General features: G+C 43.3%; 1 protein-coding gene across 8 annotated transcripts in view; it reads right to left on the bottom strand.

The window, feature by feature from the left end:
- DAZAP1 (DAZ associated protein 1) overlaps positions 1–16,322 on the bottom strand; it is a 38,689-nt gene that overhangs the window by 14,260 nt on the left and 8,107 nt on the right. For 5 of the 8 annotated variants that reach the window (XM_029050249.2, XM_029050245.2, XM_029050248.2 and 2 more), the window contains 5 exons: positions 11,735–11,775; positions 10,409–10,575; positions 10,072–10,137; positions 4,976–5,086; positions 3,306–3,354 (listed from right to left, as the gene is read on the bottom strand). In XM_029050249.2, the coding sequence (XP_028906082.1) occupies positions 3,306–3,354; positions 4,976–5,086; positions 10,072–10,137; positions 10,409–10,575; positions 11,735–11,775 (434 nt within the window). Of the gene's footprint in view, positions 1–3,305; positions 3,355–4,975; positions 5,087–10,071; positions 10,138–10,408; positions 10,576–11,734; positions 11,776–16,322 lie in introns of those variants that run through there. The other 3 variants (XM_029050247.2, XM_029050244.2, XM_029050251.1) reach the window with 2 other exon arrangements.

The following is a 16,322-nucleotide window of genomic DNA, read 5'->3' as shown; positions in this document are numbered from 1 at the left end:
ATTTCCCAAACACAAGAGAGTGGCAGTATAAACGAAGTTTGGTAGCTCTGGGATGAAAGCAGCACTTCATCACAATATATTTGTCTGAAGTTAACTGGAATTCTTAAGCCCAGAAGAGGATCCTTTCAAGTCTTTGAATGGAGCATTAAAATCAGTTTCGATTACCAACTTTCATCTAGAGGCAAGGGGTATCGGATGGGCACCATCCACCTACAGAGATGGTCCATTGACTCTGTTCACAAAAGGAAGATTGTTGGGAGACAGATGCCAGGAAGAACTTGGAAGAGAGCAAGATGAAATCCTGAAAGAATTCAGGTCTGCAGCAGAAGGACCAAAGATAACAGGAGTCCAGACCCAGATAGAATCCATCAATATATAATTTCTTTTCTTTTCTTTTTTTTTTTTGAGAGAGAGAGAACATGGCAAGAGAAAGTTTACAAAAACCCAGTCCCTTCTGGCCCTTGATGGGGAGGGGGAGAAGCAAACTTGTTAATGGACTTGAAATTGGTTATTAAAGCATATTTAAAAGAGGGGATATAGGAAAACACTCAGGTCACTGAGGATTAGCCGAACTCATGTACAGTCAATAGCCAAGTTCTAAACACACTAAAAGGGGAAAAACTCAAGTTATGGATTACCAGGATCAGTTCATAAAGCGTGCCTCAAGTCTGGATTTCTTTGGGGAGTAAACAAAAGTTGATAAGGGGACACCATGGCTCTAGTTACCTGGGACTTTGGAGATGTTTTTAAAAAAGGCCCGGGGGTGAGTAAAACAGTAGGCAATGAAAGGGATGGGGGAGAAGGAGACTTCAAATGAGTTGACAAAGATTATTAAGTACAACTGAGATTGGTGCTGAGATCAATTTGACTTATTTTCGGGAATCAGTGCCCCAGCCATGGATGAAATTTGAAGTTCAAAACTGGGCGTGGAATAAACACAAAGGGAGGAAGGCAAAAGTTTTAACTTTGACTTGCAAGGAAAACTGAAAGGTAAGTGAAGAAGGCACTTCAGGGAGAAACAAATGTTAGGTACCAAGGTTAGGAACTCGAAAAGGGAATATACTCAACAGCATTACACTATGAAACAATGTGCAGGGGGTTGTCTGAGGAGGAATAAATGCATCTATTGAATACAAACTAGAGAAGTGGTTTATAGCATTAAGGCATCCCATGCAGAATATTGTGTACAGATAAACTTCCATTATATCATAGCAATGGAGACAGAGAAACACTGCAAAAGATCCAAATGTTCCAAAAAAGGTTTGGAAAAATCAGCAGGACACCCCATGGGGTAGCCAGCTAACTCAGAAGGGATGGGTCTACTCACACCCTGCTTTCCCATTTTCTCTCTGAACCAGAGAAGGGGATAAAAAGCCTAGGGATGTGATTTTTGCCAGGCAAATTTTGCTTCCGAATATGGGTAGCAGTGGCATCTCCACAGTCCAGCAGCTGAAGGAACACCACCATGTGACTGGGGCCTTTTTTGGTTTTTGCCCTGGCTAAAGCTCTGCTCTTCAGTTATTCACTCCTCAGGGGTGCCCTCAGCTGCCTCCCATCAGTCCATTCCTGATGCAGACGATTCTCCTCCCGACCCCTGCCCTCAGCAGCACGCTGCCCCGACGGAGCCAGGCAATAGCTCTGACTCTACCCCAGTCGCCCCATCTCTCCTGGAGGCTCGATGCTCCGATCAGCCGACCGGTTCCTTCGGGCTCCTGGCCAAGATCGGAGGGTCAGGACTTGAGCAGAGAGCCTGAGGCCGGGCCTGTGGTATTTGACAAATACCAAAACACGTAGATGCGCTGTGCTGGTGATACAAAAGGAGTGGGACTCCAGAAATCCCTCTTGCTGAGACGTGGCAAGACGGGGATAAAAACATCGGATAAAACCACACATCACCCGGGTGACGAGGCAACGTGGGTTTTTTGTTTGGTCTTTTTTTGTTCGGTTTTTTTTTAAAGTCTTCTCAAACTCTAGGATGTTTTCACCAAATCCGTGGATGACATCCTTCCACTTCTTGTAAAAATGGACAGTACTAACAAGAACCAACATGTCTTAGATTAAGGGGTCTAACCAGGAAATAGATTGCCTAGGGAATGCAGCTTTCAAGATTACATCACCAACGAGGAAGCAGAACAGAAAAATATATTGAAACTTCGTTTACACCCCAGTGAAGACAAAGCCCGTCCCTCCTCTGACTGTGGAACTGGCCTGTACCTGTGTGATATATTTAATACCTAGAGAAAAGAAATCTAAAGAGATATCGTTAATCACAGTCAAACAATCCACAGAGAAAAACTTACTTAACATTACTGTACATTACTATGAAACACTTAAATATGTCACTAAGGATGTATGTCTAAATTAAAAATAAAACTAAGACTTAACAGCTTAATAAATATGAGGGGAAGAATACATTACTTAATAGTGGAATCAGAAGAGAAAATGAAAGTTCAAATGGCAAACTATTCTCCAGCATGTTCAGAACATGCTACAGGGTGGTTGTTGCTTAGTGCAATCATAAAATATTGCCTCGAATAAATATTTAGCAGATGTTGGATGCAGTGAATGACATGATAGCTATGGCAGACAGACCAAAACTTACAGGTTTGCTCACACAGCCTGTACAAGAGTTACTCGCTAGCCAAAAACTCAGGGGAAAAACAAAAATCAAAAGCAAAACAAAACACCCACAAAAACACACCCACGCCATAGATCCATTGGGAGGTGCTGTGGTTTTGCAACTTATATAAAAATTGCTTTTCTTCATCCTCACATGAAACAGTTGGAATAAATGCACAGAACAAAAAGGAAAGCGTGGCACGGATGAACAGACCTCCAATTCCAACCAGAGACCATTTGAACCAAGGGGAGGGGGAAGGAGAGGGGGGAAACCAGGCTGATGGGGTGAAATCAGGCTTCCAAGTACGTTCATGTTGGCTTCAAACAGGAGACACGTCTTAAGCAGAATCAGTTCACCACAATTTAAAATACCTACAAATCTTTCTACACACATTTAAAAACAGAAACCATATTTAATTCACGTCAAGTTTTCAAAACTTCAATTAAAAAGGACCAGCAAAAAAAGTGAATGCAAAATGTCTGACCTTAAAAAGCACAAACACACTTAATGGGGTTGCATGTGAAAAACCTCCACCTTAAATATTTGTCTCGAAAATCTTTTAGTGAGGCAATGCTTAAAAAAAAAAAAAACTACCTATTTTTTTTTTTTAATGTGTGAAATAGTTTGCCATCTGAGTAAAGGAGAAGATGAAGAAGTTTCAAGGACAAACTAGATCAGCCTTTACCTCGGGGCCTCTGCTTCTCTGCGTCATAGATCATTACAACTTCACTGACCTGAAAAGGAAGGGAAATTCTACTAAGTATGCTCTCGAGGGAACATGACAACAGCCCGCAGAATAGACCAGTATTTAGCATCCTATAAAAAGAGAACAAATAAATACCTGTTCTAGCCATTAGAATTTTGCAGGGGTTCACAAAGACACACAGACACACACAACCACACGCCTCACACCAACTGACACCTGAACCAAGTTAACTCAGTCGTGAAGTTAAGAATAGCTAGAAAAAGGTTATTAAAGCTAATGCAGTCTTTAACTATGAAGTTCCTGATTTGAATTTCATTGTTTCGTGTTTTGCAATTTTATTGATATGTATATACTAATATCTATTCCCCAGCATGGGTTAGCCATCTCCCAAGTAGCCATAATAAAGAGGATTATGAAGACCCAGAAAACAAATTGCACATTACTCAAAAGCCTCAATGAAACCCTTTGCTTCAACCATCACGTTTTATTGGAGCTGATAAGTGGCAAGCCTGTCCAGTTTGATATCTACCATCTCTCTAAAAGCACTAAAATGGGGTCAGCTGCAGTCAGCAACTAGAAGAAGGCACCCAAATAATCCACTAAATGGATGCTCAGTTTTCTGAATAACTGAAGTTGACCATGCTGAGACTGGTCTTAAAAGTGGATTTTTGCATATTCCATTTCAACTAACCCTGCCCACCATCATAAAATTCCATCTATGAATAGAAGTAGAGAAAATAAGAAATATTGAGGAAAAATGGAACAGGTTCACTTGTGAGTCTTGGAAACATCTAAGAGCAACCAATTGGAATTGGGATCCAGGTCATCTACTGGTTCAGTGAGGGCTCTATGCCCACCTTGGGTTACCTGACCCCATCTGACAACCGCTAATGAATAACTTTCACTTTGATGATGGTGGCTTTGCCCTGTGACTCTCAGATTCGAGTTCCAAAATGATAGTTGCGTCTGAGAACGGCCCATCAAGAGCTTCCTTCTCTCTTATAGGCTAGCAAACTCCACTACCTGCCCGGTCCCAATGTAAAGTTAGTTTCTGAAGGCTGAGAGCCTTGTTCTCTGCCACAACTGTCCAACTGAACCAACTGATCATGCCTGAAAAACCCAGCTGCCACATCAAGCAAGAGTTGAAACCTGGGTTTCCATCAACTACCTCTCCTCTTTGCTTACTGGACAGAAGGTGGATCCTTCGGGTGATCTTTATCTTCCAAAGTCCTTGCTCTTCCAAACCTCAGAGGAGAGCCCAAACCCCAAGAATGAATTAAGACAACATCAGCTCCTTTGGAGACAACGGATAGGGTTTGGGTGAGTGCGAGAGAGAGGGAGGGAGGGAGCGAGAAGGACAAACGTTTGGGATATGAATCACCAATTAAGGTATGTTTTACTGTATACATGGTTGTCCTTCGTCCTTGAAAGCACCACTGGTGGTAGAGTTCTCCTAAGGGCGTATTTGTGGCTGAACAGGCCACTGCCCGGACTACACCGATGGCTCTTGTGAATGACTTCAACTGTATGGTTCTTTGTCTCTGGAAAAATTGACTTAACAGCTTAATCAAATCAGAGCGACAGCAAGCAGCGGAGGGAGGGCACCTCTTCTAACAAGCCAATAGCCACTCTCATGGTAAATGACTCACCACTCCAAATTTCTTGAAGTACTCCCTGAGCTCAGTCTCGCCACAATTGTGAGGGATCCCACCAACAAATATTTTATTTGATTTATTGTTATCGCTCCTAGGTCCTTTCTGCTGTGTCAAAAAGGAGAGTTTAGGTTAGTTCACTCTGGAAATTCCGTGCTTCAGATTCACCTTGCACCGCCACAACCCACAAGCTTTAAGGAGAACACTTGGGCTCTGGGCAGACTCCTCCCCATAGTAAATCCTCATTTTCTAACAGGTCAGATATGGTGGGTACCTGGAATCACTTTGAGGGAAGAGAACTGGACAGGTATTTCTCCATTCGGCAATTAGAAGCAGTAGGCTATGACTCTACCACGACTAAGGTGAGTTGTCAAGAGACTAAGCTTTTTCATTGGTAAGAGCTGAGCAATTTGATTCAGCCAAGAACGAGCCTACGGTGTTTCGGGGGAGTCGGGGTCTAATCAATGGCTAATTTCTGAAGAAGACACTGGCAATGGGCACCAAGATCTGACTCCAGATGCATGACAATGCTAGGATTGTGACAAGTGGCCAAAGTAATGGTTTATGTATAATCTTGCTAACGGCAGGGAGTATATAACTTTAAAATTTCCTTCTGCCACCTCCCTTACTTTGCAGTGTGAACGCTAACTTGTTCAAATAAAAAATGAATACAGAACGGAGCTGGGGCAAGGGCAACTGCTCTGTACAGTGCTTTGCACATAGTAGGGGCTCAATAAATGCAACTGTATGAATGAATGAATGCTAGCCAGGAATACTGAAAGCAACAGACAATACTTTTACTCCCCCAAGACTGCTAACATCTCAAGTTGAGTTATTTTTGTTTATTTTCATGTTTGTCCACTATCCTTATGGAGGTTAGATTTTCTCCCTCCTTCAAAATGTTCCAGGAAAAAAAAGAAAGAAAAAAACAGGAGTGAAAAATGTATCTATCTGGATGTGGCCTAGGCGAGGAAAAATATGAAGTCTGATTCTCCCAGTGCCCAAGTTTATATCCTGGTAATGAACCCGGCATTTTGACTGAATGACTGACCTTTAACCCTTTCCAAACCAAGGAGAGACAAACAGTGCAATACAGCTGTGTGCGCGCACAACAAGCTAGAATAGGCAAAACATGGCCTGCAGACTGGATATGGTCCAGCAGACAACCTAGTGGCCTCCCCCTACAATGAATCCCTTTTAGCCATGTATATTGGTAGTAACCCCCTGGTATGCTATGACCCCCAAAATCATTGAAGTAGGTATCCGAGATTGGCTTGCAGCCAGGATGCCAGATCTGTGGGTGAAATGAATGCACTCATTCCCCCCCCCCCCCTTTTTTTTTGTTACAGCCAGTCTGCAGCCATGCATGACACGTGTTTACTTGGGCAGTGAAGTGTCCGAGGACTGTACAACAAGTTCTGAATTGTTCAATTTTAATGTTTTTCCTTGCTCTGATTCACTTCAGTGGCTGACATTTCCCTGTGTGTCTGGCTACCACTTCCTCCCCCGACCCCTAATTAGATGGTCAGCCCGGTGTGAACCAGGAACCGTGTCTTCTTCCCTGCACTTAGTCAATAGTGATTAATACCTATGAATTACTTAAAAAGCTCTATACTGTCTCACGAGCCCCAATCAATCATATTTATTGAATGCCTACTGTGTGCAGATCACTGTACTGAGTGCTTGTGAGAGTACAATTCATTAATAAATAGACACATTCCCTGCCCATAACAAGCTTTCAGTCTAGACAGGGGAAGACAGACATCAATATAAATATATTACAGATATGTACATAAGTGCTGTGGGGCTGGGAAGGGGGAAGAGCAAAGGGAACAAGTCAGGGCGATGCAGAAGGGAGTGGGAGATGAGGAAAGGTGGGGCTTAGCCTGAGAAGGCCTCTTGGATATGTGCCTTCAGTAAGGCTTTGAAGGAGGGGAGAGTAATTGCCTGGCAGATTTGAGGAGGGAGGGCATTCCGGGCCAGAGGCAGGACGTGAGCTAGGGGTCGGTGGTGAGATAGGTGAGACTGAAGTATAGGGAGAAGGTTAGCACTAGAGGAGTGAAGTGTGAAGGGTGGGTTGTAGAAGGAGAGAAGTGAGGTGAGGTAGGAGGGGGCAAGATGGTGGAGTGCTTTAAAGCCAATGGTGAGGAGTTTTTGTTTGATGCAGAGGTGGATGGGCAACCCCTGCAGTTTTTTGAAGAGCAGGGAGACATGTCCTAAACGGTTTTGTAGAAGAATGATCTGGGCAGCACAGTGAAATATGGACTGGAGTGGGGAGAGACAGGAGGCTGGGAAGTCAGCAGGGAGACTGATGTAGTAATTGGGACGGGATAGGATGAGTGCTTGGATTAACATGGTATCAGTTTGGATGGAAAGGAAAGGGCGGATTTTAGCCATGCTGTGAAGGTAGAGCCAACAAGATTTAGTGATGGATTGAATATGTGGGTTGAGAGAGTGGAGTCAAGGATAACGCCAAGGTTATGGGCTTGTGAGACAAGAAAGATGGTGACGCCTACAGTGATGGGAAAGTCAGGAAGAGGACAGGGTTTGGGTAGGAACATAAGGAGCTCTGTTTTGGACATGTTAAGTTTGAGGTGATGGGAGAACATCCAAAGAGAGATATCTTGAAGGCAGGAGGAGATGCGAGACTGGAGAGAGATGTAGATTTGGGTATCATCTGCATAGAGGTGGTAGTTGAAGCCAGGGGAGCAAATGAGTTCATGGGAGTGGGTGTAGATGGAGAATAGAAGGGGGCCCAGAATTGAGCTATGAGGGACCCGCCACAGTTAGGGGTGGGAGGCAGAGGAGGAGCCCGCGAAGGAGACCGAGAATGAACAGTCGGAGAGACAAGAGGTGAACCAGGAGAGGACAGAGTCAGTGAAGCCAAAGTTGGATAACATTTCCAGGAGAAGGGGGTGGCTGACAGTGTCGAAGGCAGCTGAGAGGCCAATGAGGATTAGGATGGAGTAGAGGCCGTTGGATTTGACAAGAAGGAGATCACTGGTAACCTTTGAGAAGGCAGTTTCGGTGGAGTGAAAGGGACAGGACGGAAGCCAGGCTGGAGAGGGTCAAGGAGAGAATTCGAGGAGAGGAATTTGAGAGAGTGGGTGTAGACAACTTGCTCAAGGAGTTTGGAGAGGAATAGTCAATGAGTAGGTTGGCATTAGAGGAGTGAAGTGTGTGGGCTGGGTTGCACTAGGAGAATAGCAAGGTGAAGGAGGAGGGGGCAAGATGATTGAGATTGTCCTCTCTTGCTATGCACTTGTACAGCACTCTGCACTCTGTAAGCACTCAATAAATACCAGTGATTGACTGTCTGCTCTAAGCCTCCTAAAGAGGCTTGAGATAACCCTCTTCTCAAAGGCAGGATTGCCAACTGCCAAAACTAGTTTTTACAAGCATGACAAATGCAAATTACAGATTTTCAAATTTTTTTACTGAAAGATCAAAAATGGGGCAGAGAGCAGGCGATCCCAGGGGGAGAAGGGTGGTGACTACTCGCGTGGGAACAGCCGGCCGGACTCACAACAAACACTGTATCTGGGCACCCTTTACTTCAAAGGAGAGGGCAGCAGCAGCAGAGTGGTGGTGGTGGCTGTGGCAAGAACCACCTCCGGGATTCCTCCTGCCCGGACAAACCCCCAGTGCGGCAACTGCTGGGATTTGCCGGTGTGGTTTACGGCTTTCAGTGCATTTTTATGGACAGTTGTCAGCCCTTCTCAAAGGGCCTAGTTTACTACCAGGGAACAAATTTAAGGCACTGGGAGCACTGGGTTCGGTTTGCCCGCCCAATTTAAAGAGCAGCTCAAACCACTCATCTTTATTTCTTTAGACTGGAAGCTCCTTTGGGGCAGGAATCATGTCTATCAACTCTGTTGCACTGTACTCTCCCAAGTGCTTCGCTGTGAGCCTGTTGTCGAATTATACGTTCCAAGTGCTTAGTACAGTGATCTGCACACAGTAAGAGCTCAATAAATACGATTTTATGAATGAATGCTCTGCACCCAGTAGGTGCTCAATATAAACCACTGATTGAATGATTCCCCTGACCAGGTTTCAGCAGAGCCTTAAGGAGACTGGGGTCTGGAACACAGGACTGGGAGTCAGATATGGATTCTAATCACGACTCTTCCACTTGCCTTCCACTTCCACTTGGGCAAGTCACAACTTTTCTGTGTTTCAGTTTCCTTGTCTGAAAATGGGGTGAAACACCCACTCTCTCCTCCCCTGCTTACAACACTGAGCCCATGTGAGATAGGGCCTGTTTCTGAACTGATTATCCTGGGTCTACCCTAGTGCTTAGCACATAGTAAGCATCTAACAAATACAATTACTAATTAGGGTATCTATTGTATGCAAAAAAAAAAAATGCTGTTTTAAAGGATAAAAGGTTTAAACTCCCCACATAAAGATAGGAACAAAAGCTTTCTGGGGTAAATATTGGCTATTTATAAAGTCCTCACTGTCTAACCTCTCCCTGCTTCAAATTATAATTTAATCTTTTAAATGCTACATAACTAATTTCTCGTGCTCTTTAACAGGGACGAGCACTTTAAATTTTTTTGAAAAAAGAGCTCTTTTGTTTGTAGAGGCATTCTAGAAACAAGCTACTATGGTTCCCAACCATTAGTTTGGGAAGCCCCTATTCCTGAGAAGGTTCACATATTTCCCTGGTTAGCCCTCTCTCTCCGCCTCCCCCCTTCTCCCTGAACCGACCCCCTCAACCTCTCTTCCAATGTAGGATTAAGAGGTTTGAACTCCTATTTTATAGTAGAGCAAACGTTGGTCAAAGCGGGTGACTTGCCAAAGGGGAGAATATGCCAAACTTGAAATCAAAAGCTTTGGTGCTCTTCCCATTAGACTATGCTGTCAGCATGGCTGAAGGAGAAATCAGGGATTTCCAGTTTGGGAAATGGGATAAGTAGCCCCCAAAGGCTGGATTCCCAAGCATTCCTCTTAAAGAAGGCCCAGCTGCTCATACGTCAAACCAGAAAATCTTCCCTTGCTCCACCTCCAGCCTCCACACTGACCCCCATTTATAAGAAGCAAAAAGAGTCCAGAAGTCAAGGACCTGGGAGGGCGCACTCCCTTACCCATCCTTCCTTTGGCCGTGTTCTCTCCGGCTGCATTCCCCGGGGTGTGCATGGCTTTGGATCGATCTGTAGGAAGTTGCAAGTCAGACAATATATAAATGTACAAAATGAGTTTCTAGCAGTATCAGCCAGTGGTAGTAGAGATTTCCACGAACTCATTGGGTGAATATACATTACTTCCATTACAAAATTTAATGAATACATTTCAGGTAGTCCCACACTGAAATATTTGCCTTAATACCCACGAATGAAATTTCAGCTATTGAGATAAGTTTAAGTTAAGAAACAGTTCAAAACGAATATGAAAGAAAACTTTAAAAAAAAAAAGAAAACTTACATTTCGGCCATCTAATGTATGAGGTCTGCTGGCCAGTACTGCTCCCACACAGTTAGGATCTTTAAATTTGACAAACCCAAAACCTCGAGACTGGTTTGTTGTTTTATCTTTCATTATAACACAGTCTATAACTTCTCCATACTGGGAAAAGTAGCTGCGTAGCGTTTCTATTAAGAAATTGGAAAAACAAAAATACAAAAAAAAAACACACACAACCACAGTAGTAAGTATCTATTCTCATAGTTACCCCTACAGAACAAGGTTTTAGCTTACCATAACCAGCTCATTCTTAATAGCAGAAACGGACCACTTGCTTAGAATGATCTGAACCAGCAATTTATCTCAGTTAACCTTGTGTTCACAAAAAGCCCACAAAACACACATAATCTACAGGATCTATGTACTTTCGGCACTGAAGTAAGAAAAAAAGTGGGGGAGGGGGCCAGGGAAAGGAAGGGAAATCATAATAAGGGGCAGGGGATCATTTCTGGGCTCCAGGAAACCAGTAGGGAGGGCTTTCCTAATATTGACTAGCCCAGGATGACTTTATTTGGAAACTCTCTTTCTATTTGCATCTGAGCAGAATATCACTGCAACGGTGGAGTTGAAGAGCTAGTTTATCTGTCATGCACAGACAGGGTCCTCCTGCCTTAAGATCCCACAGTGGCCTTAAAAAGGCTGGCTAGGGACTTTCACTGGAGGCTACACACTTTCCCGCCTCTTGGACACCCAATGGGAAAACAAAATTTTACAGTGCCCAACCAAATACATCATCCCCATCAATACAAAAGCAGCTCTCATGCTAAATATGGCACCTACGATAAAAACCATGACCAAAGTTCATAAAAAGGGAACACAAGCTGAGCATACGATTTTCGCCGCATAGCTACTGCCCTTAACTACACATTTCTACAGAAATTTGGCTTTAACAAGCACTTAGTAGGTGCTCGAGTGTCTTTATGACTAGAACGAACTACATTCTGTTTCCAGCACCGCACGATACAAAACGTTAAGCTGACTTAAAACTTAGGTGTTATATTATGCATAACTTAGTACTTTAAATATACGCAGCCATCCTTAGCACCTAATACTGGTATCCACTGATTTACATACACCAACTACTCATCTCTCCTTACTCCTGCTATTACTAGTTGTATCTTTGTTCTTCCTCCTGCTTTGAATCGGAAATAATCTGTGCCTGGCAGTATCTCCCATTTGATCGCAGACTCCTTGAGGACAGAAGACTGTGTCTTGTACTCCCCCCAAGCAGCTATTATCATGCCCTGCACACACTAGACATTCAAGTGTTATTGATTGAGAACTTACCTTGTGTTGTGCTCCAATCCAGGCCACCCACGAAGAGCTTTCTGTAATTTAAAGAATTCATTGTTAGGGTCAAAATCAACTCCATTCTTTTCCGGTCACTTTAATGACAAAATCCCCAAACTGCCTACACTTCAAATACTAGTCTCATTTTTTCCCTCCATGAAATATTTATCAAATAACCTACTGTGCATTAGTAAATGACTTGAAAATGGCCTCTTGGATAAAAATATGTACAGGTAAAAGTTTTTCAAGATACTGATATGGGAAGTAAAATGGGCACCATGTGTTTAGGAGTGTGTTATTCATGGCCTACTGTCAAGAGCATGGGCTCAGGAGTCAGTGGCGGTGGGTTCTAATCCCGCCTCCACCACTGGTCCGCTGTGAGACCTTGGGCAAGTCGCTTAACTTCTCTGAGCCTCAGTTACCCCATCTGTAAAATGGGGATCGAGACTGTGAGCCCCATGTGGGACAAGGACTGTGTCCAACCTGATGACGCTGTATCTACCCCAGCATTTAGCACGGTGCTTGGCACATAGTTAGTGCTTAGCAAATACCATAATTATTATTATTCACTGCAATATTCTGTTCACACTGAGCTAAGACGTAAGAAAATATATGCTTCTAGACTGTAAGCCCCTTGTGATCTACCAACTCTATTGTACTGTACTCTCCCAAGTGCTCAGTACACTGCTTGCCACACGATAAGACCCCAATAAGTACCACTGATTGATTTTGAAAACCAGAAATCAAACTTTCAGGATTCTGAGCAGAAAGTAAACCTAAAACTGGTCAAGCGAAACCACACAAAGCAGCACCAATAAAACCAGTAAAGGCAACTGATTGATTGATTGATTTAGAAATGAGAAAAATCTCACCATGAGAGTTTAGACTGCTAGATTCCCTGACTACCTTCAGCAAGCCCCTCAAATGTATTTCCCATGTACCACACTGTCAATGAAAATACTAGCCTATTTTGCAGAAAGGACTGGGAGAATTAACTCATGTTTAGAAAGCACTTTTAGACTGCAGATGAAAGGTCCCTGAAAAGCTTTACATTACTACTCCATCAGCAAGGATATGGACTCTTAAAGAAACTGTAATAAAGTGATATTTACCTAACATTTATGACAAACATCTCACATGATTAAGATCTTCCAAGGCAAATGCCTACCCTGCTAAACAACTCAGATCAATCTGATTACTGTACAGAGCCCTAATGAACAGACAGGCTGCAATTAGAGAAATCCCTTTGCAAAAAACAGATGGAATAGCAAAATTTCCAGGTGTTGCTCTCTATCAGAGTTTACAATTTCTTATTCTCTAAGGGAATATTTGTAAGTTATGCACGGATGGAAAACACAATTCTTTCACCAACGCTAAGGATACTGTCAAAATGTCAACCCACACAATGTACAGCAAGGGGAAAATTACCCACAAAGTTTCTCACAAATTCCATATGCTACAGGCCCTTTGGGAATCACAACTGTGAAGACAAGAGCTTCACTAGACGACTTCTACAACAAAAAGCAATAGTTCAGAGATTCAGCCCTCATTAACTTAAAATTGCTCAAAATGCAAATCCCTATAATCTTGAAACTGGGCCAAAGAGAACCCCAAGGTTCTCTTATTTATTCCCCTGACCCACCCCCCACCACTGTTTCCCAAAAGGTGGAGGCTAAGAGGAAGAACTCTTTCCCTTCTGCTCCCCAAACCTTAAACTGGATAAATATACAATTGAGGCACCATCTTAGTAGAAGCCATTTACTCTGTCATCATGAAGCCTTTAATAATCTGGTCTGACCGGCTTTAGGTGCTAATCTACAGGACACTTCAATTAGGAAACCATATTTTTAAAAGTGCTCCGTATTTTGGAATGGGGCAAGTATTTGCTTGGGAAAAAAAGAAGAAAAAGAAAAAGATTTAAAGTACCCTCCAAAAAACACCATCTTAACTTCCAGAAAAGATAGCTTTGGCTAAGCAGTGCAACCAACTGTAACCTAATAAGCAGGTGTTCCCTACAAGCAATCCAATCCTCCACGCACCAGAAAAACAAGTCAGGCTAGTTCCTGTTCTAACCCTTGTTCAATTTTCAAATTTCAAGGCTAGTGACTTAATATCGGGTTTTTAAGAAGGTCACATTTATGTCACAAAATCTCTGTGAAATATATTCAAAACTTACTGGTTTAGCAAACTTGCTCTTAAGACTTACAATTCTTTCTAGTAGGGAAGATATCTGCACGGCATTTAATCATTAATTACAAACGAGCACATCCCTTTCGCAAAAGCCTATTTTATTTTTCAACTCCCAAACTACAGAAGCATAAAAGAGGAAATATAACTTAAGCACTGCTTCATGAAAACAATTTCCCTAAAAGCAGCAGGACAAACCAAAACGACTAATAGAACAGACATCTGACTATGCATAGAGAATATTGCCCATCATCAACTTTAATAAGTGGTAATTGCTTTTCTACTAAGAGACCAGTAATTTCAGCAACAGCTGTAGCTGGTCTAAAATACTGATTTTGCGATTGCATACGATTTATAAGCATTAAAGAGATTATGTGGATTTTGCAAAGATATAAAAAGTACTTCATCCTGACGTCACACTGGGTTCAAATTTTGGGTCCCATCACCAGTGATGACTCTTGAAGCCTACCAGTTCAATAATAATAATTGTGGTATTGGTTAAGTGCTTACAATGTGTCAAGCACTGTGCTAAACACTGGGGTTGATACAATATAATCAGGTCAGACACAATCCCTATCCCACATAGGGTTCACAGTCTAAGGGGGAGGGGCAACAGGTATTTAACCCCCATTTTACAGATGAGGAAACCAAGGCCCACAGAAGTCAAGACTTGCCCAGGGCCACATAGCAGTCAGGTAGCAGAGTCAGGATTAGAACCCAGGTTTCCTGATTCCCAGTCCTGTGCTCTTTCCACAAGTCCATGCTGCTTCACTGATGATGGAGTCATCAATGACCTCATCATTAGCAGTAGCAACGGTAATTATTAAGTGCTTATTTTGTGTAGTTGCCTATGAGAATTAGACTTAATCCCTGGCCCCCAAGGGGCTCACAACCTAAGAACATAGAAAGGGAGAGAGGTCAGTGGGCAAAAGAGGACTATCTTCTCTTTCGCATAAAGTCTATGCATTTCTATTCCATAATGCCTTATCATTGGCTTTAAAGCACTCGATTACTTTTGCCCCCTCCTATCTTACCTTGCTGCTGTTCTTCTACAACCATGCCCGCATTCCTCCACTCCTCTAATGCCAACTCGCTGTGTACCTCGATCTCGTCTATGTCGCCGCCGACCTCTCACCCACATCCTGCCTCAGACCTGGAATGCCCTCCCTCTTCATATCCAACGGGCAATTTTTCTCCCCATCTTCGAAGCCTTATTGAAGGCGCATCTTCTCCAAGAGACCTTCCTCAACTAGGCCATTTCCTCTTTTCATTCATTCAGTCGTATTTATTGAGCTTTTACTGTGTGCAAAGCACTGTACTAAGCGCTTGGCAGAGAACAATAATAGACTCATTCCCTGCCCACAATGAGCTCACAGTCTAGAGGGGGGGAGCAGGCACTAATATACATAAATATAATTAAATAAAACACAGGATATATAATACATAGGAGCTGTGGGGATGGGATGAAGGATGAATGAATGGAGTAAGTCAGGGTGATGCAGAAGAGAGTGGGAGAAGAGAGGAGGGCTTAGTCAGGGAAGGCTTCTTGGAGATGTGCCTTCAATAAGACTTGGAAGTGGAGGAGAGCAATTATCTGTCTGATGTGAGGACGAAGGACGTTCCAAGCCAGAGGTAGGATGTGGGCAAGAGGTCGGCGGCGAGATAGAGGAGATTGAGATACAGTAAGAAGGTTAGCATTAGAGGAATGAAGTGTGCGGGCTGGGTCGTAGTAGGAGAGTAGTGAGGTGAGGTAGGAGGGGGCAAGGTGATCGAGTGCTTTAAAGCCAATGGTGAGTTTTTGTTTGATGTGGAAGTGGATGGGCAGCCACTGGAGTTTCTTGAGGAGTGGGGAAACATGGTCTGAACGTTTCTGAAGGAAAATGATCCAGGCAGCAGACTGGATTATGGACTGGAGTAGGGAGAAAAAGGAGGCAGGGAGGTCAGCAAGGAGGCTGATACAATAATCAAGGTGGGATAGGGTAAGTGCTTGCAGCAGTTTGGATGGAGAGGAAGGAGCGGATTTTAGCGAAGTTGTAAAGGTACAACCCACAGGATTTAGTGATGGCTTGAATATGTGGGTTGAACGAGACCATGGAGTCAAGAATAATGCCAAGGTTACGGTGAGACAAGAAGGATGGTGGTGCCGTCAACAGTGGCGGGAAAGTGAGCGGGAGGACAGGGTTTGGGTGGGAAGATAAGAAGTTCAGTTTTAGCCATATTCAGTTTGAGGTGACAGGAATACATCCAAGCAGAGATGTCTTGAAGGCAGGAGGAGATGCAAGACTGCAGAGAGGGAGAGAGATCAGGGCTGGAGATGTAGATTTGGGTGTCATAAGCATAGAGGTGGGAGTTGAAGCATTTGAACAAATGAGTTTTCCTAGTAAGTTCTCCATCACCC

Source organism: Ornithorhynchus anatinus, chromosome X1, assembly GCF_004115215.2.
Source record: "Ornithorhynchus anatinus isolate Pmale09 chromosome X1, mOrnAna1.pri.v4, whole genome shotgun sequence".
NCBI lineage: Eukaryota > Metazoa > Chordata > Mammalia > Monotremata > Ornithorhynchidae > Ornithorhynchus > Ornithorhynchus anatinus.
This window is presented reverse-complemented; position numbering and strand designations above follow the sequence as displayed.